General features: G+C 43.1%; 1 protein-coding gene across 9 annotated transcripts in view; it reads right to left on the bottom strand.

The window, feature by feature from the left end:
* Positions 1 to 1,628: 1,628 nt before the first annotated feature.
* Positions 1,629 to 23,234, bottom strand: part of KCNQ2 (potassium voltage-gated channel subfamily Q member 2) — a 148,541-nt gene continuing 126,935 nt past the window's right edge. For 4 of the 9 annotated variants that reach the window (XM_079979090.1, XM_079979091.1, XM_079979092.1 and 1 more), the window contains 3 exons: positions 21,694 to 21,825; positions 7,449 to 7,572; positions 5,235 to 6,688 (listed from right to left, as the gene is read on the bottom strand). In XM_079979090.1, coding sequence (XP_079835216.1) covers positions 5,966 to 6,688; positions 7,449 to 7,572; positions 21,694 to 21,825 — 979 coding nt within the window. In that variant the 3' untranslated portion in view covers positions 5,235 to 5,965. Of the gene's footprint in view, positions 6,689 to 7,448; positions 7,573 to 17,728; positions 17,816 to 21,693; positions 21,826 to 23,234 lie in introns of those variants that run through there. The other 5 variants (XM_079979088.1, XM_079979089.1, XM_079979087.1 and 2 more) reach the window with 3 other exon arrangements.

Genomic DNA, 23,234 nt, shown 5'->3' with positions numbered 1-23,234 from the left:
TTGGCCAGAATGTGTGGGGAGACAGGGTATTTCTAATAAGAACATTTCAAGGGGGCTTCTGTAGGAATTGTCAATGGCCCTCTCCCCACACAGAGCTGTGAGCACATTTGCAGAGCTGTGCCCAGAGATTTCCATGAGCAGGCCAGCAAGCTGCCTCTCTTTCTGGAGTCTACACTTGTGGACAATGCCTGGTCTTCTTTCACCATCGCCCTCCGACTGATTTCTCTTATGGCTTCTGTCCCTCCCTCTTCTCTTGCAGAACATCAGAGGGGAAATGCAGACAGATTCTTTCTCATACAATAATTCACAGCCTTGATGAGAAGTAAATGGTGCGTACACAGAGACACATTATCGACAAGCAGGCTTCTTAACAGTCACTATTCTGCTTTCCTATCTATTTTCCTATACATTTTCCCCCCTTTAAACAGTCCCATGTTTTGCTTCCTGTTAAAAATATTGTTCCATAGGTAAATATAAGCATTCAGATGCAGCATTCCTCATAACAACAAAGGGAGATATTTCTCTTTCTGTCCAGCTATGTGGCTTAGACACGCAACTGGCAAGTTATGTTTTAATACTGTATACATTATCTGATGGTATCTATGAAATAGTTTCATCGCAGGCTTATGACATGTAATGAAGCACACTGGAGAAGATGCGATCACTTTTGGAGAAAGGCAACCTCAGATTCTGTTCCTAGAATCATTAAATCAGGAGGTACCTCAAAGATTGCCAGTGCAGGCAACACACTATATAGAATAGCAATGTTAGAATAATTTCTTTACTAATTTAAATTATTTTATTAACCCCCGCTCAATGCCTTGTTACTCTTTGCTGATCAGATCAGATACGTCTGCCTTCACTCAAGGTGCTGAACAATGTTACTGGCAATTAGGGCAGGTTTTGCAAGAGCTTAGTAGCTAGATTTCAAGGAAACTAGCTGAATTTTTACATAAGACTGAAATAAATCTGCTGCATCAAACAATCTAGTCCACTGTTCCCAACACTGAGCACCTGGTTCTGGAAAGCCCACAAGCCAAGCATGAAGACAATAGCCCCTCTCTCTGTTCTGTTTTGTTCTCTTCTCTTCTCTCCCCACCCAAAAAAACTTGGTAAATGGAACTTCAATTTAGCTATCCAGGGCCAACAAAACAGAGAGATTTTCTCTTCCATAAGTTTGCATAATCTGTTTTAAATTCATCACCCCATCTTGTGGCATTTCCACGAGTTAAATATGCACCATGGAAAGAAATACTCTCTTATGTCTCTCTTCTGAATCTACTGCTTATCAGCTTTATTGCTTGACTCTGGTTATAAGAGAGGGTGAAATATTTCTCTCTATTCATTTCTAAAAATAAATAGGGGCATTGGTCAGCATCTACAAGGAAAGAGGCCCTAATGCACAACACACAAATGAGTCAACAGAGGTCCTTATGCTCTATAGTCAATGAGGTGGCAACGTGTGATTTGTGAATGTTCATTGGAATGTGGATGCTCATTGGAATGACATCTAAAAGTGGATCACATTCAAAACAACAGGGCTGCAGTTCAGAACAGCCCACGTTGCTTGTGCAAGAGAAAACATGTTTATGGCACCTCCCAGTGCTGAATGACAACCATTTTTTAAAAAAAAATAATGGAGTTGAAATAGGGATAAAACAAAGGTACCTTACAGGATTCTTGTAAGGCTAACCACGGTAATCTATGCAAAGCACTTTGACCATTCCAAAGTGCTCCATGCATGCTAACTACTACTACTACCATTTAGATATTAGATGTCTCAACTTATCCAACGGAGGTTTATATTTAGACATTTTCTTCCACAATAAAAATATGATGTGCTGCTATCACAGATGGTCAATATATCAGTATCGCCTGCCAAACCTACTGAAATGGTGGATTTGCTTGCTAGCATTTGCATATGAATATTATGTTTTGCAATCTTCCCTTGGCAAAATTTTGGGAGCGCAGAGCTATACACAAGGCATTGTTTCCTATATGTCTTGCTTGGCATGCCTTTGTGGGCCAAAGCTGAATGCTAGCCTGAGAAGCACACACTCATATGAAATGAGTTTTCTAGGGTATTTCAGCAGTGGGAAGAGGTTATGAGTGGCGTTATCTCGGAACTAAAAATATAAGCTTGGTTAATAAGCTATCAAAAGATTGTGTTTGTCTCCCTTTAGACTTACTATAAGGCACATAATATTGTGCCTACGGAAGGTCAACAACTACACTGCAATGAATAAATACAGCGTACCGTATTTTTTGCTCTATAACACTCACTTTTTCCCTCCTAAAAAGTAAGGGGAAATGTGTGTGCGTCTTATGGGGCGAATGCAGGCTGCTCAGCTATCCCAGAAGCCAGAACAGCAAGAGGGATCACTGTTTTTTTTTTTCTTGTTTTCCTCCTCCAAAAACTAGGTGTGTCTTATGGTCTGGTGTGTCTTATAGAACAAAAAATACGGTATTTATATTTGGTATTAACTCTGCCCAAAAAACATCCTCCCAGAAACTCAATTATCACAACCAGAAGATTCTAGGATGAAGGAGAAGACTCCTAACATTCTCATAATGAATATGTCTCAGGTTGGATTTTAACTGGAATGCCACCAACACCATAACCTTGCGCTGTGCCTTTAATGCCATTATTCCTTATGTCAAAAATCCTTGGCAGTTGTAAATTTGCTTCCTCTCTTTCTTCTTTAAGGAAAGTTAACAAACAAACCTTGATATTTTTAAAAAAGTGGCTCAGGGAACGGGAACGCTTGGGATGTGTTTGCACAGACAGGTTTTAGGTTCAGTTCACCATTAGAGCACTGAATAAAAATCTAGTCACCTCTTCCTGCAGCCTGATGCGTGCCATCACTTGCTATCAGCAGTCCCCCTGTACGGTTTGCATGGGACAAACAAGACTGTCCCTGTGCAAGGCAGATCAGTGAGCACAAATCTGATAGGGCAGCATAGACAAATCAGTGGAAGGGGGACATTTCCATTTCCGTATCACACTTTCCATTACAGACCACTGTAAACAAGCAAAGGAAGTTTAATAGGCAGCTAGAATGCGAGGCTGCTGTACTGGAAGCCCGAATCACAATCTAAGTTGATGAACTCTCATAACAATTTATGGCTGATGTCAATCTACTTGAACCCCAGTTCAACCTATGGTTTCATTGTGACTGAAAGGTATTTCTTTCAGTCGGTTGACTCATGCATATTTTCCATATGTGTTTATTCCTACAGTTTCCAAAACATTTTGTTCTCTCAATCATATTAGTTGCAGGCTTGTCTGTGTGTGTATGTATGTATACACATACCATACTGGTGCAATTTTTAAATAATGGCTACATTTCAATGCCTTAAATGAATAAATATTAGGGTAATGTTTGGGTTTGTGCTGATTTTTTCTTGCTTTATCCTCTGTGTGGTTTGTGTTTATGCACACTGCATGGAAATGCTAATCAACCAATATTTAAAAGCCCCCCGCCCCCCCCGCCCCCGCCCCCCGCATCAAGGGAGGTTTTTATAAGTAGAAAAATGTCTTCTTTTAAGGGAAATTACAAATTCTTTCTCTGACAGGTTATTTCTCCTTCTGTCTCACCAAAGAGTAACTACTGCTTCTTCTGAGATGGTGATTACTCGTGCATTATTTGATAGAGTTTTTATTCTTCAGAACTTCTGTTTTATTTATTTGCGTGCACATTTATGCAGCTCATATGATTAATTGGCTAAGATTTCTCTAACTGAATGTAATTTTGCGTCCCAAAACACATGCCACAATAAATCTATTAATCTTTAAAATGTTCTAAGAGTCTCTTGGCTTTGTTGTAGCAGATTAACATAACTCTTTATCTGGGCTGTTCTCATCTATACATTCACTACATCACTTCCTGTTTAGGGCGATCTCATGAAAATCTGCATCATGGGAAATATTAAAAAGCAGAACAAGGGCCTGCTTTCTCCTGGCTTTTTATGTTGTCAACCTTCTGGACTACTAAACTGACTTTACTTGCTGGGTGGCCAGATCTGAAAATGTCTATGCTGGCCAAGAGAGTATCAGAGCTGTCTTCACATATCACAGTTGGAAGCTGACAAACTCATCTGTGTTGCGATTTCATTCTGTCATCTGCATCATGTATATTTGAGAGTGAAGGCTAGCAAAGAAAATGGGAAGTGGGGTATTCCCTCACTGTTTCCCGTAAAGTGGATTTTGAAACAGCTCAGACCATGCCGAAACTCTGGAAGATAAGTCTTGGGAGAAGCCCGCAATGTGAATCTGCTGTCAACAGAAAGACAGTGCCCTACTCTGAACAACGCCAAACATTTTGATAAGGCCCCTGGAAATTCTCCCTGCTAGCTTTGCACATCTATTCTCCCTCCTAGCCTTTCCCTATTTGAACATTTCCAACTTTTAATATAATCGGTGAGAGTGGGGGGAAATGCAGGACATTTCAAGTGGCAATGGTCAAAAATGGATCTGGGTTGGAAGCTGAAAGGAAGTCCGTCAAGCAAAATCGAGGCAAGCAGCTCTGGACTTGGGACAAGGTTAACAAAAGAGAGACAACCATCTGCGAGTGGATAGGCTAGAGAGAAGCAGATTTCGTCACAAGAAGTGGGGTGAACACTAAAGATTCCCTGCTGATTGCAAAGCGCAGAAGTCACAAACTTCTTTCCAGCAGCCCTTAGCTCAGTTTTAACTTCCCCCATAAAGTGAAGCCCCTCTCACAACTGGAGTCTTCTTGCTTTCGCAACTCCTGTGGGACTTCTGATCTCGGGAGTTGCCGCCACACCTTCTTATGAAATTTCGCGCTTCTTATCTGCACTGTGTTGGAGGGGTTGCAAGGCGTTATCTTCATGTTGTCCTGAAGTCTGCTTCTGTGAGGAAGACTTGCCTCTTTCCTTTTTCGAGCTCACGAACAGAGCCACTATGTCACCTAACATGAGGAGCAGCCACCCTAAACTTGAACAAGAGACCCTAGAAATGTGGCTATGAAATGTGCATGAGCTGGTGGGCGCATCATTATGGCCCTTTTCTTGCAAACAGACCTAGGACCTTTCTCGGCTCCAAAAACCCTTTCTCTACCACAGCACACGGACTGTCCTTCCAAGGAGGTGTGATCTCTCCTGCAGTAGAAAACAGTATTCCAAAGAGTGCAAAAACATCTAAACCTCTGAGCATGCAGATCAATAACTGTTTTGATGCTATCCTGCAGATGTGATTGTTGCTGTTGTTTTAAAAAAAGGAAAGGATGAAAGCATCTCATGTGAAAGCAGTCTCACATCCCACACAGACTGCTGTTCTCTGAGCTCAAGCACACCTACTGAAGCTGTGGTCCTGTCTCCAATCCAAAACCACAAGACAATTTTGTCACTGAAAATCTGTGTTTGTGCCATTTGGACACCAATCGTTCAATGTACGGCTCTTCCCAGCTAATTGCAATCATAATTAAACCACCTTTCATCAATGTACATTACAGCTCTGTTTCTCCCTCTCCCCCCCCCCCCAAGGCATAATTAGTGACATGTTTCTTTTGTAACACTAGCATGTTTTTTTGTGTGTGACCTGATAGCTCAGTGCCATTGCCTACTCTTAGATAAAAGAAGAAATTGTCTCACCAACTGCTCAACCACTGTCTTAGTGATGTGCGTGCCCTCTTAGCTTAAAAGATTACCAAGAGTCACGGCTACCTACCCTGGAGTAAGATCACAGTTTCACCTATCTAGTTTAGAAAGATGGTATGTATGAAATCCAGACATTTCACAATTATTCACTACAATGCCCCCTCTCTTTTTTTGGAGAGAGTAGGCGTAGCTTCTGCTCCCACCGCCCCCGGACCAAGCTGTGGCAAAACACCCACAATTTCTGGGTTGCAGAACATTAGCTCCCAGTCTCCTGAAGATGTCCGGTATGTGGACAGCATCATTGCCCCATGCTCTTGAAGGTGTGTTCAGGTGGCTTTCTTTTCCTTCACTGCCTAGGAGCTGACCAGCCCATGTCACTGAAAGGTCCCTCGCCGGTTGCTGACCTCGGCGGAGGCCCACAGGGTGTGCAGAGGTCAGAATCCGTATCTGACTCCCCTTCTGCTATGTAAGGTCTGATTTTGGCCACAGCGGTGTAGCAACCGTTGTTAAGGACGTCCAAATTTTCTTTGGACTGTGAGATGCTGAACCCACTGAAGGAACGCTCCAGTTCCTCGTGGTCCACTGATGGGATAGAAATAGAGGTGTCGCTGTCCCTCAGAGCACTCTCTGGGTGCTTAGCTGTAATGTCTTCGTTCTTTGCGTACTCAGCGCTGGCCCTGTTCCCACCACCGTAGGCAGAGAAGGAGCGCTCGTGAGAAGGTGGAGGTGGGATTCTCACCAAAGAACCAGCATCGCCAACCGGGGAGGTCCCGTGGCTTTGCCGTTGATATGTCTGCCAAGAAGTGGAAGGGGGGCATGAGTTGTTTGGCACCGTTGTGGCAGGAGGTGCAGAGAAATTCTTCTGTCCCATCGAACTCGTGGAACGAATGATCTTGATGATACAACCGTTTTTGTCAATGTGCTCCCTGCTGTCTTCTGGGCTGTGGTAGGGCGGTGCTGGGTCAGGTTCCTTCGGCCCAAAGTAGGCTTCTGTTTCGTTTGGTGGGATCCCCATCCGTTGCATGTAGATGTTGACCAGGAAGTCCAGCTTCTTCTCCATGGACTGGACCTGGAAAATGCCACACAGGACCCAATGCATGGGCACCCACAACATTTTAGACCCAAGCAACTTTGGATTCACCCCAAACTTCATCTTTAAAATGTTATTTTGCAGACAAGTCATCCCCTGATCCATGAAAAAAACACACCAAATTCTCTTACAAATGTATAGCCAACTGCACCCCAAGGAGACAATAAATTCTGCAACCAAACCAATGCCAGACCACAAATATGTATACCAGGTGGGGGGAACATTTGACCATCCAGATGTTGCTGGGCTGAAACTCTAGTCATGCTCAGCCACTGACCAAGCTTGATGAGGCAGGTGAGAGTTGTAGATCAGCAACATCTTGACAGCTAAAGGTTTCCCACACTCAATGTATATGCTTCCTTATCGTGCCTCTAAGGCTTAAGCCTTCCATATGCATCTTGGCTCATACATGGTAACAGCATTTGCTTAGATTCACCCTTGGGTAATAAGTTTTTTATCTTTTTTCTTCCTTTGATGGGCATTCATCATGAGATATATACCAAAGGAAGAGGGAGGTGAGAACCAGATGGAGAAATAAGACAGAGAGGCTCCCTCTCTATTAGATCAATTGCCATTCAGCTCCTCCCTTCCCAGAGCTGCCTTCATCAGAGGCCAGTCTACTCGGCTTCTTCAGAGGGAGAGGTGACACAATGAGGCTTGCTTGCTTCCTCCACCCCCCTTTCTCCACAAATTCACATTAATGAATTTTTTAATTATTATTTACAAATTTTCAACATACCTGTTTTTCCACCTTTCCAAGTCTGCCCATCATACTTGGATCTTCAGGAGGCTCCCCTTCACCTGGGCCTTTGGTTCGGTCCTTATCTGTCATTGACGGCCCTCTCCCAACAATCTGGTCAACTCTACCAGGAGCACAAACCCCACCCCAGAAAAAGCCATGAAGTTAGTAAGCTACAATCAAGGATCTAGAACTCTGCTCTATTCTGACTCCTCTGTAGGGCAAAGGAAATGTATTCCCCTTAACTGATAAGTATCACACAACTGTTTGCCTAAATAGAGGGATATAAATATAAACTTGGACACAAAAACATATCTCTATTTCGGTACGTGACATATATATTGGTTCAAAACACGTGGCTCCACTTCTAATCCGGCATATTATGCATAGTAAACTTGCCCTTTGAGATGAATTTGGTGTCAAGCCTGTTAATTACCAAATAAATTAGGATGTTTTGGGGCAGTTGCTTGTGGATAGATTTTGTCTACATATTTAATCTGAAAATTATTTCTGTTCTTCTCTGCCTAAAAAGTTCTGAAGAGTCCTGCAGCACTTATTCATGTTAAAAGGTGTCGGTTTGAAAGTTCAAATTTTACAAAATGTTACAAATTTTACAAAATTATAGGTTTCCAAAAACTGACACCGACATAATAAATTAAGGTTTCCAGTTTGCAAGATCTGAACTCTCCATTGCACCATAATTTGGTTCTGGATTTCATGAGACTTTTTGAGTTTCAAAATCTCTGAATCCAGACTACATTCTCAAAAGCTGATACTTGTTTCAGCTGTCCTTGAGATGTGGGCAGCTGCCTATGCCCAAATTGTAATTTTTTTGTTTGTTTGCTTTTTTCCGTATTAAATGGGTAAATAATAATAATAATAATAATGATTTCCTGATCTCAGAGGTGAACTTTGCAGACAATGGCCTTGTTGTCTTGGATAGTAGCTATTAACTTTCTCAAACCCAAGAGTTCTCTAACATTAATCTACAACTTGGAGCTCATTTTTAATTGCCCCGTATCCATATCTCTTCCTGAGCAATAGCTGTGGTGACTGGGGCTGATGGAAGTTGTAGTCCAACAACCAACACAATGGACCATGCATTTCTAATTCTTGGCACTGATCAAATGGAAACATTGCTTAACGCAGACAGTTCTGTTTCCTAGTATATTTTACAATACAGCAGTTCTGAGTAAAGATTGTGTCAGCCCCACCTAATATAGTAGGTCACAGACTTCATTCTACTCCAGAATATGGTCATTTATATTAGGCAGGCATTGCATTGCTTTTTATATTTAATAAAAAGCCTATCCAGACATGTGGTTTTATTATGTACATTTGTGTTTTTTAAAATGTGATATTTTTTATTATGTCTACTGTTTTCACCCTGTTTTTCCTGCTATTTTTAAATATATATCTCATGCTATTTTGCATAAACTGTTTAGAGTTTTTATTATTATCATTATGTGGTGTATATATTTTGCTGAATAAATAAACCCTGAACCATTAATTAATCCTGGCCAACTTTACCCTTGCATAATATGCCAGAAGTGTGCAGGTGACAGAGAGAAGAAAACAAGAGCAGAAAAACAAGTACGTTAAATTTGTCTGGAACCAAGTTGGTTTTCAGAAAAAGGAACTAAAACAAGGCTTCTTATGCAGTTCTACAGTGTGGGCAACAGTTCCATGCACAAAGAGATGAATGAGAGTTATGAGTTCAAATGCAGACAGGGGAAGGGGAAGGGGGGGTTAAGAAGAAAAAGATAGTAAAGCACTTTGCAAAATTAAAAGGTGCTCTCTCGGTTACACATTGTCATGAAAACCAAGGAAAGGGGCAAAACACAAGGCCATTTTCAACCATACAGCCAACCAAGATGCCTTAATTTGGTAGAGAAAAGGTTAGAGTTATATTTGTACCTGCTATAGGGTGTTTAGAATGTGAAGACTGCAAACCAGGCGTGAGGAACCTTTGTGGCCCGGTGGGCCAGATCTCCCCACACTCCATGGGCCAACTTTGACAAATGGATGGACTGCTCACCTGTCAATCATCTGACATCACAATGACATCAGGTGGCTGATAGGTAGGTGGCCCTGCCCACCTGTCGGCTGACCCACAGGGCTGAGGGGACGGAGATGCTTCACCAAGGAATGCACTCATGAAGCAGCCCCCAGCAGGGTTCAATCCTGCTCCCTGCAGGGGTCTGCACCACCAGGGAACACACTGGTGAAGCAGGATTGAACCCCACCCATCGGTTAATGTCACTCAGTGTGTGATGTCAGCTGATTGAGTGGCATATTCCCCAGAGTGGCTGGGGAAACCCAGACAGATGGGTGGGGTATAAAGAACAAATTTATTATTTATGATTATTGACAGGTGGGAGCCATTTGGGGAAATGGTCTCATGGGCCCAAGTAAACCCCATGACGGGCCAAAATTGGCCAATGGGCCAAATGTTCCCCACCTGTCAGGAGTCCAGTTTCCCAGCTTGATAACACACTAAGCGTAGATAATTACAAATTACAAAGGAGGATTTATTGCAAAAAACAGATAGCTCCAGACAGCTCTAACAAAGCCTCTGGCATCATTACTCAAGATGACCCTTCTGAAGACTCCTTCTGGTGTCTATAGAATATATTAAACTTTCGCACCTTATGTCTCTTGTTTTGCTTCCTGTCTAGCAGCCCTCCCATTCGTCGACTCCTCAGACTTATTGGATCATCTCCATCCTCCTCCTTTTCCGAGAGACTCTCTCTGTTCGCTCCTGTCTGAGCTCCCTGAGAGCTTTGGCTGTGTTCCAGCCCACTCTCAGCTTCTGCCTTATCAGCCAGCCCATCAAGGTCAGGAAGATCCAAAGTCTGCAGCTGCCGTCTCTCCCCTGCCTGACTAACATCTAAGCCTCTCTGTTCCTGGCTGCTTTCTGCTGTTGGCTGCAAACCTTCGCTTGGAGCTGGCTCATTCCTGACACCACCCCTGCTGTAAATAATCACAAGGGAATTCACCAGTTTGCACAACTCACTGGGCTTCTGTGTTTTTTCAGAGCTGTGTGCCTCCCCACCCTTCCCCATGCATATGAGTTGGGTTCTCAGTGCTGACACACAAAAGCTCTTTTCCTTTTTTTGAGTGAGAGGAATGACACAAGTGGAGCCTCTGCGCAATCAACCATCAAAATGAGGAGCACAACATAGTGTAATGGGCAGGGCATTCTCTTCCACCCAAAGGAAGTTGCATGGATTTGGGCACTGAAAATTCTTCATATATCCAGTGGGTGTTGCAAATTACAGAGCAACACATAAGTGAATGCTGACAAGACCAATGTAAGAGCTCGTTCCATATTTTTTTGATATTCACCACACAGGCGTTGTGCATATTCCCTTGTAAAAGTCAATAGTTGCTACATTTTGTGGATCAACAGGAACATATCCTTTCAAAAAAGTTCTGGTCAGCGGGTCACAAGTTATGTTCTCTTGTAAGAAACCATACATCTAGTATTCTTTCTCTGATAAAGAAGGAAAACCAAATAAATGAATCTAAGAGGTAGGAAGATGAAGGTCATGAGTGTGGGGTCTAAATGGAACACCCCTATCTAATGGCATTTATTGAGCTACAAACACAGCATGAACAGAACCATAAATCAATTATGAATTGTGATTTAGTCGCATCAAAGCCAATGTACGATCTTGTGCCTATATACATTGTCCTTTCAGTATGGGATCAGGTATCCCCACATCAATGAAGTGGATTATTTTGGGTGGTGGGGTTAAGAATGCCTCTCTGTTACTCAAAGAACAGAAATGGAAAGTGATCACCTTCTCTGCTCCCCTCTGGAAACTGCACAATTGGTTCAAAGCAGGAGCTTCAAGCTCCAGTCTAAGGGATCATTCACACATTACAGTGGTACCTTGATTCTCAAATGCCTTGGTACTTAAACAACTTGGAACCCAAACACTGAAAACCCGGAAGTAGGTTTTCTGGTTTGCGAACTTTTTTCGGAAGCTGAACATGCTCCGTTTTTAGTGTTACGCTTCCGATTTGAGTGCCACACATCCGTTTTAGATGTTACTCTGAGGTCTGTCTGTTTTTGCTATTTATTTTGCGGTTTTGTTTACCCTGCTCTTTTTGTTTTGTTTTTGTGACTGTGTGGAACCCAGTTCAGCTACTTACTGACTGACTGACTGACTGACTGATTGTGTGACTGCAGTACTTTGTTTATTGCTTTCATGTTATGGATCAATGGTCTCATTAGATAGTAAAATGCATGTTGAATTGCTGTTTTAGGGGTTGTTTTTAAAAGTCTGGAACAAATTAATCCATTTTGCATTACTTTCTATGGGAAAGCGCACCTTGGTTTTGGAACACTTTGGTTTTGGAACGGACTTCAAGAATGGATTGAGTTTGAGAACCAAGGTACCATTGTATAGTACTCTTCTAACGAAAATGTCTCATGAGCACACCTAAAAACAGAATGTGTGAATGCAACGAACATATATTTGCAAACGTGTAAAGACAAGGACACTCATCAGGGAGCCAGGATTAATGGCAGCTCCCTGCGGAACTGCACTAGATAGAATGCCGGGTTTGTCACTGTGTCTTGACTGTGAAACATCCCTAAGGAGAGTGTAGTGTGACGTCAAAATGAATGGAAGGAGACACCATCTGCACAACAGGAGTTACAAATTGCTGCTCTGCCCCAGCTCCTGCCAACCTAGCAGTTCGAAAGCACACCAGTGCAAGCAGATAAATAGGTACCGCTGCGTCGGGAAGCTAAACAGTGTTTCCATGCGCTCTGGCTTCCATCACAGCGTTCCATTGCGCCAGAAATAAGCGCCACACCCCATAATCACCTTTGACTTTTTTTTTACCTTTATAAACTCTACCAATACTCTATGGATGTTACAATTCCTACTTGTGTATATGAGGTGAAAAGAACTCTTCTAGATCAGACTAATGGCCCATCTCACCAAGAATTCTGTCCTCCAAAGTGGCCAACCAGGTGGTTGTGGGATGATCACAAGCAAAGCATGGAAACAGCAGCCCCCTTTCCCACTGATGCTCCCAGCAGCTGAAACCCAGAGGTATATTACTTTTAAACCTGAAGTCTGAGTGATGTCCCCCTCTGAGACGGGGTGAAAAGACTAGTAGTTTCAGTCCTAAGCAAATCAGCACCTTCAGTTGGTGCTAAACCTGCGGTCTGTTAATTAAAGTTTTTGATTTCCGCACACCTTAGCTGCACCTATCCAAATAGTGATATAGATTGATAGATCGATCAATATGTGTTACTTCTAGAGAGCCACTTGCTACCCAGAGACAATACGGAGAAAGTTATCTCATTGCACACCGCTAACTTGGGATGGAAAAAGACTTGACTCCATGTTAATCGTTGTAACAGTTACTCTCCTTCTTTGAAACAATGCGGAAAGAAATAATATATATGTATATATAAATTCTCGGCTCAGCCAGGGTGCAGGTTTCTCTCATGCTTCATTATGTTCCATGCTTATGGAAACATGCAAATAGACAGGTTCGTAGGTTCATCCTCTGGCCAAAAGCAGATAGCGCAAAGGTCAAGGCTACTCAAATGAGGCACAAAAAGAGAAAGAAAGAGAGAGAAAAAGAGATGAATTTTTAGAATGAAGGTATATTTTTTAAAAAATTGCCTTCTGAGCACAATCCAGGCACTGGAGCGAACCCTTTTCATCCATATCATATGACTGGCTACTTACCCTCAGACTGGTTTGAAATATTTGTTAGGTTATCCCTGGCAACATGGTTGTTTGTAATGGGACAAATCCCCATGTTGCATGAAAAACCACCAGTCCAGACACACCTTAATAACTGAACTACACATTCAGAAATACCATGAATTTGGTGATGCCCTCCTGGAACTGTTCATTTTATTTTTTAAAAAAATTATTTTTTTGCCAGAGTGGTGCATACTCTAGTTATCTCCCGCTTGGACTACTGTAATGCGCTCTACGTGGGGCTACCTTTGAAGGTGACTCGGAAACTGCAATTAATCCAGAATGCGGCAGCTAGACTGGTGACTGTGAGTGGCCGCCAAGACCATATAACACCGGTCCCGAAAGATCTTCATTGGCTCCCAGTATATTTCCGAGCACAATTCAAAGTGTTGGTGATGACCTTTAAAGCCCTAAATGGCCTCGGTCCAGTATATCTGAAGGAGCATCTCCACCCCCATCGTTCAGCCCAGACACTGAGGTCCAGCACCGAGGGCCTTCTGGTGGTTCCCTCACTGCGAGAAGTGGGGTTACAGGGAACCAGGCAGAGGGCCTTATCGATAGTGGTGCCTGCTCTGTGGAACGCCCTCCCAGCAGATGTCAAGGCAATAAACAACTATTTTACTTTTAAAAGACAACTGAAGGTGGCCCTGTTTAGGGAAGTTTTTAATGTCTGATGCTGTATTGTTTTTAATATTCAGTTGGAAGCCACCCAGAATGGCTGGGGAAACCCAGCCAGATGGGCGGGGTATAAATAATAAATTATTATTATTATTAAATTATTATTTCAGAATGGGGGAGGCTGATGGCTGATGGCCCCTCACAAAATAAAATCCCTGCATGGGGAATGCTTGCACATTACGAAGAGGGATGCCCTGGAACTATTCTTCACAGTCTCCGTTTATTTTTACTTATCAGCAGACTTATTCCACACAACCACCGTTTTATGCTCACAACAAATAGATGGACAAATTGAGGGAGAGTGACTGGCTCAGTGTTGCCCAGTGAGCTAGGTGGGGATTTGAATTCAGATCTCCTCAGTCCTAGTCCAATGCTCTGCTAGCTTTCCCTGGTAAACAAATAAATAAGCACCAAATTATGTGATTCTCTTCTAAAGCCTGAAGTAGTATTGTGCAAGGGGGACTGTGCCATGTGACTTTTCTGAAAGCGAAGTTCAGCTCTCCAATTCTCTTAATCCCTCTTGGTCCAAAGGGAATACCAGCAGCATACCTTTCTGAATTTCTAGTGACAATAAATGAGATCATGAAATGTGGTTCTCTATTCTGAACCCTAGAATTAGGATGCACTGTCAAAATAAATTTGACCTGTTTTGTGATATATGTATACACATACATACATACATACATACATACATACATACACAATGAACGCTCGGGTTGCGAATGTGATCCGTGCGGGAAGCACGTTCACAACCTGCAGTGCCATGTCTGCGCACACATGAGTCACGTTTCGGCGCTTCTGCACATGCACAAAGTGCAATTTAGTGCACAACCTGAAATTGCACAACCCGAAGCGTCCGTAACCCGAGGTATGACTGTATATATATACTCTGTGTGTGTGTATGTGTGTGTGTGTGTGTGTGTGTGTGTGTGTGTATATATATATATATATATATATATATATATATATATAGCGCCACTTTCCTTCTTCACATTTTTAAAATGATGGTTTAGTCCACACACACCTTTCTAGTTCTAAGTAAAAAATGTCTCTGTCTTCAAACAACAAACAACAGATTCTTGAGGAACCCCTTTATTACAATAGGACTTCTCCAAGTAGGAACTGGATTGTGGCCAGTATTACGACCAGATTGCAAATCTGTCTAAATCTGTCTAACCTACTCGCATTCTAATCCTTCAAAGGATTTATTTAGGGGCACATGACAGCTGATGTGCCCCCACTGGAATCTTTGATTTTGCTACTTAGAATGGGAGGTCCCAGACAGTCACCCATCACTTGGGTATCCAAATCTGATTTTCAGACCACCCTCCCATTTCAAAAAGCACTTGGTATGTGGCCAGGGAAAGCGAGTGCAGTGCTTGTTTTGTGAAACACAAATCCAGGCTCCCTTGGCCAAATATAACATAATTCCTTGGATGCTGGACAATGGCAGCAAGCCAGGGAGATAAACAATGGGAGTGTGTCCAACTGGGTGTGAATGAATACCTTGTAATCCATTTTCTTTTCAACAGCAGCCTGCAGAGGACACAAATGAGCCTTGGAAGCCATGACTTGGCTACCAACAATTTACAAATTGACATGGAATGCAATCTCTTCTCCAAAAACCTAGCACAGTTAAGCTAACTGTAGTCACTCAGGACTTTGGATTCACTATTTTAAACGAATCAGTTAACCAAGTGACAAACAGGTTGGCTAGTGAAAGAATCTCTTAAGGCCTGGTATACGCAAACAGTATATACCACAGAGCGGATCACTCATATTCCCTAACTCACTGCATGGGCCCAGTGGATTTCATACTGCAGCACCACAAGAATACAGTGGTACCTCTAGATACAAATGGGATCCGTTCCGGAGCCCCATTCGCATCTAGAAGCAAACGTAACTAGCGACGGCACGTCTGCGCATGCGCACATCGCTTTTCGTCGCTTCTGTGCATGACATCATTTTGAGCGTCTGTGCATGCGCAAGCAACGAAACCCGGAAGTAACGCGCTCCATTACTTCCAGGTTGCCGTGGAGCACAACTCGAAGGCGCTCAACACGAAGCGTATTCAACCCGAGGTATGACTGTATTTTGTTGTTGGCACGCCATGGTAAACAACTGGCCGGAAACTTGTGTTCATGTATGTTGTTTTACACTGGTGGGACCTGCTTAGCCTCTGAAACGATCCTGTTTCACAATGGAGTTCTCTCACTGAGCTCAGATGCTGAGTTAACATAGCATCTCGGGTAAGTGGTACCTGATAGCAAACGTCATGGGATGTGAATTCAGCTGGTGTGGTGGCCCAGATTGTACCGCTCTTCAACAAAAATCCCATAGTGCTATCTACAGTTTAGGAATGCTGAGTTTAGGAATGCTGGTATACTACTGATGGGGTCGGCGATCTGGCTCCTCCTGCAGTGACATTCAATCCCTAACCGTTTTGGATCTCTCTGGTACGGAGCCAAGCTAAAGCCATGGCTGTGAGATACAACATATTAGAAGTCCATTCTACCATAACTCAGAGCAGGGGTTTTAGTGTGGCTGCCCGTTCTATGAAGCAGAATTTGTGTGTCAACAAGCTACTGAAGACGTTTTTGTTCCAAGCTGAACAGGTCTCTACAATGGGAGTCTACTCTGTATTTCAAATTCATCTGTTGCTGTTTCTGTGTGTTATTCTCAACTGTTTTTAGCGCATTCTGCACATCGCCTTGAGACGTATATGGAAGGCGATTGACTGATTGATTAACTAATTCATAATTAAACAGCAGTCTACATTGATGTAATTACAGTTTACAAGTTCTTGGTTGCACTAGATATAATTACTGAATTTAAGGATCTTGAAGCCTTCTTTAAGCTGCAGTTAAATGTTATTAACTAGAAATAAGTGAGAATAAACCAGGGGGTAATTGTAGCCTCTCTCTAGTACGATGCATTTAATATTTTTTATATATATTCAGGGAACCTTTTCCATATTGACTTGTCTGCCCACATACCCCTGTGTGTCTGCCATGAGAACGCTGGGTTATGTTGCATGGGCCAGCATCATCAGAACCACTGTTACTACTCCATGTGTGATGAGACCCCATTCAACACTCCCCTGCAATTCCAGATGAATGCATGCTGTGAGCAAGTTCTCGTTCAGGGAAGCTTCTCTGCCATTCGTAACCTTTTCAGTGTAAAACCTCATATAAGCTTTTAGAGCTTATTGGGAAAGCAATGTTCTACCATATTGTGCAGGAAGAATGTTGCAAACCAAAGAAACGTTGTGATTGGCATTATCCACAGGGCAATGCGCAACGTGGTTTCTCATCTCATCTATTGTAGAAGACACTTTGGGGCACATGGGAATTATTGAGTTTTCCCCTGTTCACCGAAGAGAATGGGTCCAATATGGAGATCTGGATCTCAGCCTGTGCATAAGACTTGAGCCACTAGTAAAAAACCTTCTACAAGTATTTTGGTATCATTGCAAGCCTATCTGGGCAATTTCTCTCCATTAGAAGGAAACAGCTCTCCTTGTTCTAAATGAGACTGAAATTGCTGCAACACAAATGCCATGGCTTTTACCATCCCAAGCCTAAAAGCTGAGGGAGCCTCGAATGGTTCCATCAAAGGAAAATGATGGAAAATGATGATGATCAGAGAAGTGTCCTTTGGCCATTTCCGGGTTTGCACTGCTGTGAAGGCCCACCTTTGGTGTCTCTAAAAGTAAAAGTAAATTAAGCACATCCAGGAGAGCAAGCCATTCGGTGCAATATGCGTCAGCAGCACGTGACAAATGCCGTCATTTAACGTGGCATGAAAAGGGGTTGACAGGAAGCAAATGAATCAGGAAAAAGAGGCATTTTGGCAAGTCCTAACCTAGGCGAGTATTGGGGTGATCCTTTGGTTGAATACTTCTTATGCCGGGGAGTTGAAGGGGGCGGGGGACCCACAATCATATCTATCCTGGCGAAAATAAATGAGAAGAAAAAAGACACCAGCAAAACGCATAATGAAGCAACATGTCGGAGGAAAACTCGGTTGGAAAAGTTGCAGAGACAGGAAGAACAACTTAAAAGGAAATCAAAGGGAAAGAGAAGAAAGTTGAAAAAATTATAATCCGCTCAGAACAGAAGGCAGTAATCATACAACTTGATCATCTGGGAGCACACCAAATTCCGACATTTAATTGAAAGACTTGCAGAATTTCCAGCAACAATGGAATAGCCCTTCTTGTGTCGGAAAAGGGAAGCTGCTCCACAATGGATAGACAGCACATGCTACACAAGCTTGGAACGATTATGACAATATTCCATTGGAAATGTAGACTTCTCACCTGTCACATTACATGGAACACATTCTCAGCTGGTTTGAGAAAACAAGCTTTGAAGGAGGCAAACACACACCCACGGATGGGATGGGGCGAGATAGACAGAAACAAGGCGTAGGGGAAATAATAATGTTATAACTTATGGCACACACCTCACAAGAGCAGCAACAAGTATCATGAGTGGTGAAGGAGGAAGTTGATAGGAGCAAAACCTCCCACCCCCCCACCCCACCCCAAAAAAATACCTGCCAAAAAGACTGGGACAGTGCCCTTTGACAGATGAAATGGTCGTTTCAAGACAATTCTAAGCATCTCAAGTTCAAATGACACTTTACATGCAGTACAGCGTTTCTCTCTATCACATACATTAAAATTCAGAATCGGCTAGGGGCAAGTTGCGAACCTGAGCAGAAGAAGCGCAGAAAGAAGGCGCTGGACCCTTCCAGGAATTTTTCAGCTCAAAATTGCTTTCTATACACTGTATGCTGTGAGCTTTCCTAGAGCTCTTTTGAGTCCAATGGGGGTTCTAGATAGAATTACCGCATCATCGGCATATAGCAGGACCGAAATATGCCAATTTGCAAACTTCGGCAGGTGGAGTTCTGAGTCATTGAGCGCAGATACTAAGTTATTTAAATAGAAATTAAATAGTAGAGGGGCCAATAGGCACCCTTGCCTGACTCCTTTGAAGGTTTTAATAGGGTCTGTTAGGTGTCCTAGGCGGCTGTACCTGACTCTAAGAGCCGTGCTTGCGTGCTGTGCCTGAATTAAGAGCAGGAGCCTTCTATCTACAGTGGTACCCTGTAGATCAAGAGATGCCAATGGGCACCAAAGCCCTATTAGAAGTAGACTTCATTCAAGTTTATTCCCTTCAGAGAGGCGAGGATCATCCAGACAAGCAGCACACAGCCTTCCCATCGAGATTTTATAACAGGAGTTGTTTTAACCTTAATCAAACACACATGCCTATTCTCTTCCTATGCTGTGTCAGTTTTTCTGCCTAAATGGCAGGAAGCTAACTTCAAAATTATTTAGTGAAATCTATTTGCAGCCAAATGGTGGGCAACATTTCAGCACAGAGGATCCCATCTGAAACACCTGCCTTAATGTGTGTGTTTTGGACATCTGCACATCACTCTTTTAGAGGGATCAGATCCTCAGCTGCAGAGTCCCAAGGGTTACAAAGTAGGCCATCCTTCATTTCAAATGACTGTTTACCTGTTAACTGAATGATAACTGAAAATGTTCAGTTAAGAAAAGGACTTTTTCTGGTCATTGACCTTATTAAAGATATTTGAATTTTGGTACCCTGTAGTCTGTCCCAGAGTCTGGTTCTGGAGACTGTATCAAAGGCTGCTTTTAGGTCATCGAAGGTAGCGTATAGTGAGGCCTGCCCTCCTTCTATACACTGCTTTTTTTGAGAAGAAAAAAAAAGATTAACAATTTATTTATTAACATTTTGAAAAATGAACAATTAGGGTTTGTTTGTTTTTAAAGAAAACAATTTAAAAATCACCCATTGGGGGGAAAGATAAAGGAGCCCCAGTTCTTTTCCCTGTGGGTAAAAAAGCAGGGCAGGGCAGGTGATGTTAAGCTTAAAAAAAAACAAAATGAAGAAGGGTGAAGTATTTCCTACAGCCTTTCTCTAGTCAGGATGGCAACTTGCCTGGGTTCATGTTGGTTTCAAAATGAAACAAAAACACAGGCCAAACTGTAAAGTGCCGTTTGACACTCTGCTAAACTTTAACCTCAGCTACATCGAGAGGAAACAGATAACCGTTTCTCCAGGGGACAACTTACCACAATGTGAATATCATCCTGCCAAGATGGGAGGGGAATTTTGTCCCCTCTCCTGCTTCACCCCGTATTTCAGAAATGTGGTAAATGTCCTCCCTGTTGACCAGGACGAAACAAACAACTGGTCTCCCAGCTTGTTTGCCTGGTAAACCACGGCAGTTCACGTGGTATGTTGGCTTTGGGGAAACGCTGGTCCTCTAGCTCTTGTTGGACTCCAACTCCCATCAGCCCCAGCCATTGTGGCCAAGAGTCAGGGATGATAAGAGCTGTAGTTCAGGAACATAGTTGTATTTGCACAATGAACGATGCGTTTCTCTAGTTCTTTTGGGTTCGGTTTTAGAGTCAGATGACGAGGAACAGCCAACAAAGCCAGCAGCAAGAAGCCTGAGGACTTAAAAGTCCTCTTTGGAGCCATCAATCTTCACAGACTGCTCTCCTCTGGCCCATAGATTCAAGCTATGCCACTAAGACACATCTGTAAGGGGTTCTTAGATCCATCCTGGCAAAGGAAGGCTGAAACATTTTCTCCATGCACTGATGCAACCAAGAGAGCGAACCTTTCAGATCAGCAGAATCCTAACTTGTTGGGTGGAGCATCTACTGAGCTATGGTGTCCACAGAAATAGTCCTAACACGTATCAATTCAGCGAAGGAACTCTTGTTACAGTTCCGATCTGTTTGCAATAACCTTGCAAATGTCTGACGGTTAAGTTAAAACCTTTCCAAGAGCAGCTTATTAGACTACTGGGAGACAATCTTTGCAAATAGGGAAAAGGATAAAGGTATGACTACACTCAGATATGCAAGATAGAAAAAGGAAGACCTGTAGAGTTATAAAGTCTCATGCTACTGGGGACAGATGAAACCCTATGTTGTTCCATCTCTAAGTTAACAGTGTGTTTTGAATCAGTAGCCATATAATTGTATATATTTGAAGAATCCTCAATTTTCATTGGCTTTTCTTTGCTTCACTAGTCCTTTCTACAAAAATAATTTCACAGTTGCATAGCAGAAATACACTCAAAATTTATCTTTCCCCAGTCCCTTTGCTACACACAGGACATACGGACATTTTCAGATTCCTTAAATTTCAATCTGGACTTCCCAATGAAAATAATATTTACATTACTCTTGGGAACCTTAATGCAGACCAGATTATGAAGTCCCCACCCATTCCGGCAAGGCTGCCATTCTGAAAATACTTGAGCATATATGGATGGATCTGGGAAGGGACACTCACTGCTTGTCATACCCACTGAGACTCCGAAGAGCCAATCTGAGCCTCATGCTTTATACTGGGGTACCTTGGTTCTCAAACTTAATCCGTTCCGGGAGTCCATTCAACTTCCGAAACTGTTCAAAAACCAAGGTGTGGCTTCTGATTGGCTGCAGGAGCTCCTGCACTCAAGCGGAAGCCGCGTCGGACATTCGGCTTCCGAAAAACGTTCGCAAACCGGAACACTTTGCAGCATTCGGGAGCCGATTTGTTCGGCAACTAAGCCGTTCGCGAACCAAGGTTTGACTGTACTACAAATCCAGTCCCTGCAACCCAGATATAAGCAGTCCTTACTCACAAAAAAAAAAAACAACACCCTGTGGCTTTTTTCCTGGAGGAGAAGAAAGAAAATGTTAGGTGGGCGACGGTCAAAAAGGTCACCCTTCCACTTGCCCAATGGGGAGCAGGAGGCAGGAGGTTGAAAGAGGGGAGAACTCTTGCCTGGACTGGAGGTTTTTGATCCTGGAAAGCATATCCAAATGTCCCGCTGAGTACTGCTCAATGACGTCCATGACATCGTACGGCCTCAGGCTCTCCTTGAACTTCCGCTTGGAAACCAGAAATCTCATGACACTAGAAGGAAGAGAGTGACAACAGGAGGCCTGCAGCCAAGTGGGTATTACCTTCCCTCTGTCTCCTTCCCCAGCTCCACCCCCCAAAAATGCATTCATTTCTGCCCCATGCAAATATACCCACCCCACTCTCTGTGCTTGTCAGACCTGGAGAGCTCTCCCACCTTGGCAGCAGCTCCCCTAGTGTGAAGGAAGATGCTGGGATTTTAAGGAGCTGCATGCATGCTGCAAAGACCAAGGACCAACCATGGCAGGGAATCATAGAAAGTACCTGGGGGTCACCTAGTCCAGCCCCCTGCAACGTAGGAATCTCAACTAAAGCACCCGGGACAGAGGGCCACCCAACCTCTGCTTGAAATTCTCCAATGAAAGAGTCTCCCATGAAGAAACTGTACAGGCACTATTGCTATAAACCTTGAAGAGGTCAGCATTTATTGTGGTTGGGGCTTCTTAAGTATGAATTAAGGGCACTGATTTAGCTCAGTTGGTAGAACATGAGACCCTTAATCTCTTTTTTCCCCTCCAAGTTTTTTTATAAAAGGTAAAGGAACCCCTGACCATTAGGTCCAGTTGTGACCGACTCTGGGGTTGCGGCGCTCATCTCGCTTTATTGGCCGAGGGAGCCGGTGTGCAGCTTCCGGGTCATGTGGCCAGCATGACTAAGCCGCTTCTGGCGAACCAGAGTAGCGCACAGAAACGTCGTTTACCTTCCTGCCAGAGCGGTACCTATTTATCTACCTGCACTTTGACGTGCTTTCGAACTGCTAGGTTAGCAGGAGCAGGGACCGAGCAATGAGAGCTCACTCCGTCATGGGAATTTGAACCGCCAACCTTCTGATCGGCAAGCCCTAGGCTCTGTGGTTTAACCCACAGCGCCACCTGCGTCCCATAAAATTTTTTATAGCACAACTAAATAACACAAACAGAAAAACAAACCATACAAACAAATTCTTGTCTTATCCTTATTTTTTCTAAACATTGTTAGGTGAGCTTCCCCAAGTCCCCCTTATCTGATTTTCATTTTACCTCATCTTTAGCAGTTTCCATATACCATAATTTCTAGCCATTTTTTTTAACCAAGCTTTCATTTACCATAAAAATCTTCACATTTTATCACTTACAAATAACACTATTTTAAAATACACTATCTTCTACTTCTAACCCTACATCCTATGAGACCCTTAATCTCAGGGCTGTGGGTTCGAGTCTCACACTGGGTGAAAGATTCCTGCATTGCAGGGGTTGGACTAGATGACTCTGTGATTCCTTTCCAACTCTACAGTCTTATGATTCTATGACTTGGGCTCTTGGTATTCAAGAGGGGGGCTGGTCATTATGTTGTCATGGCTGGAAGGAACTATATTTCTTAGCATTAAGCCCAAACCATCATAGGACCTTGATCTACAGATA

The sequence above is a fragment of the Podarcis cretensis genome, assembly GCF_951804945.1.
Source record: "Podarcis cretensis genome assembly, chromosome: 6".
NCBI classification, from domain to species: domain Eukaryota; kingdom Metazoa; phylum Chordata; class Lepidosauria; order Squamata; family Lacertidae; genus Podarcis; species Podarcis cretensis.
Note: the sequence above shows the minus strand (reverse complement) of the source record. Positions and strands in the feature narration are given on the sequence as shown.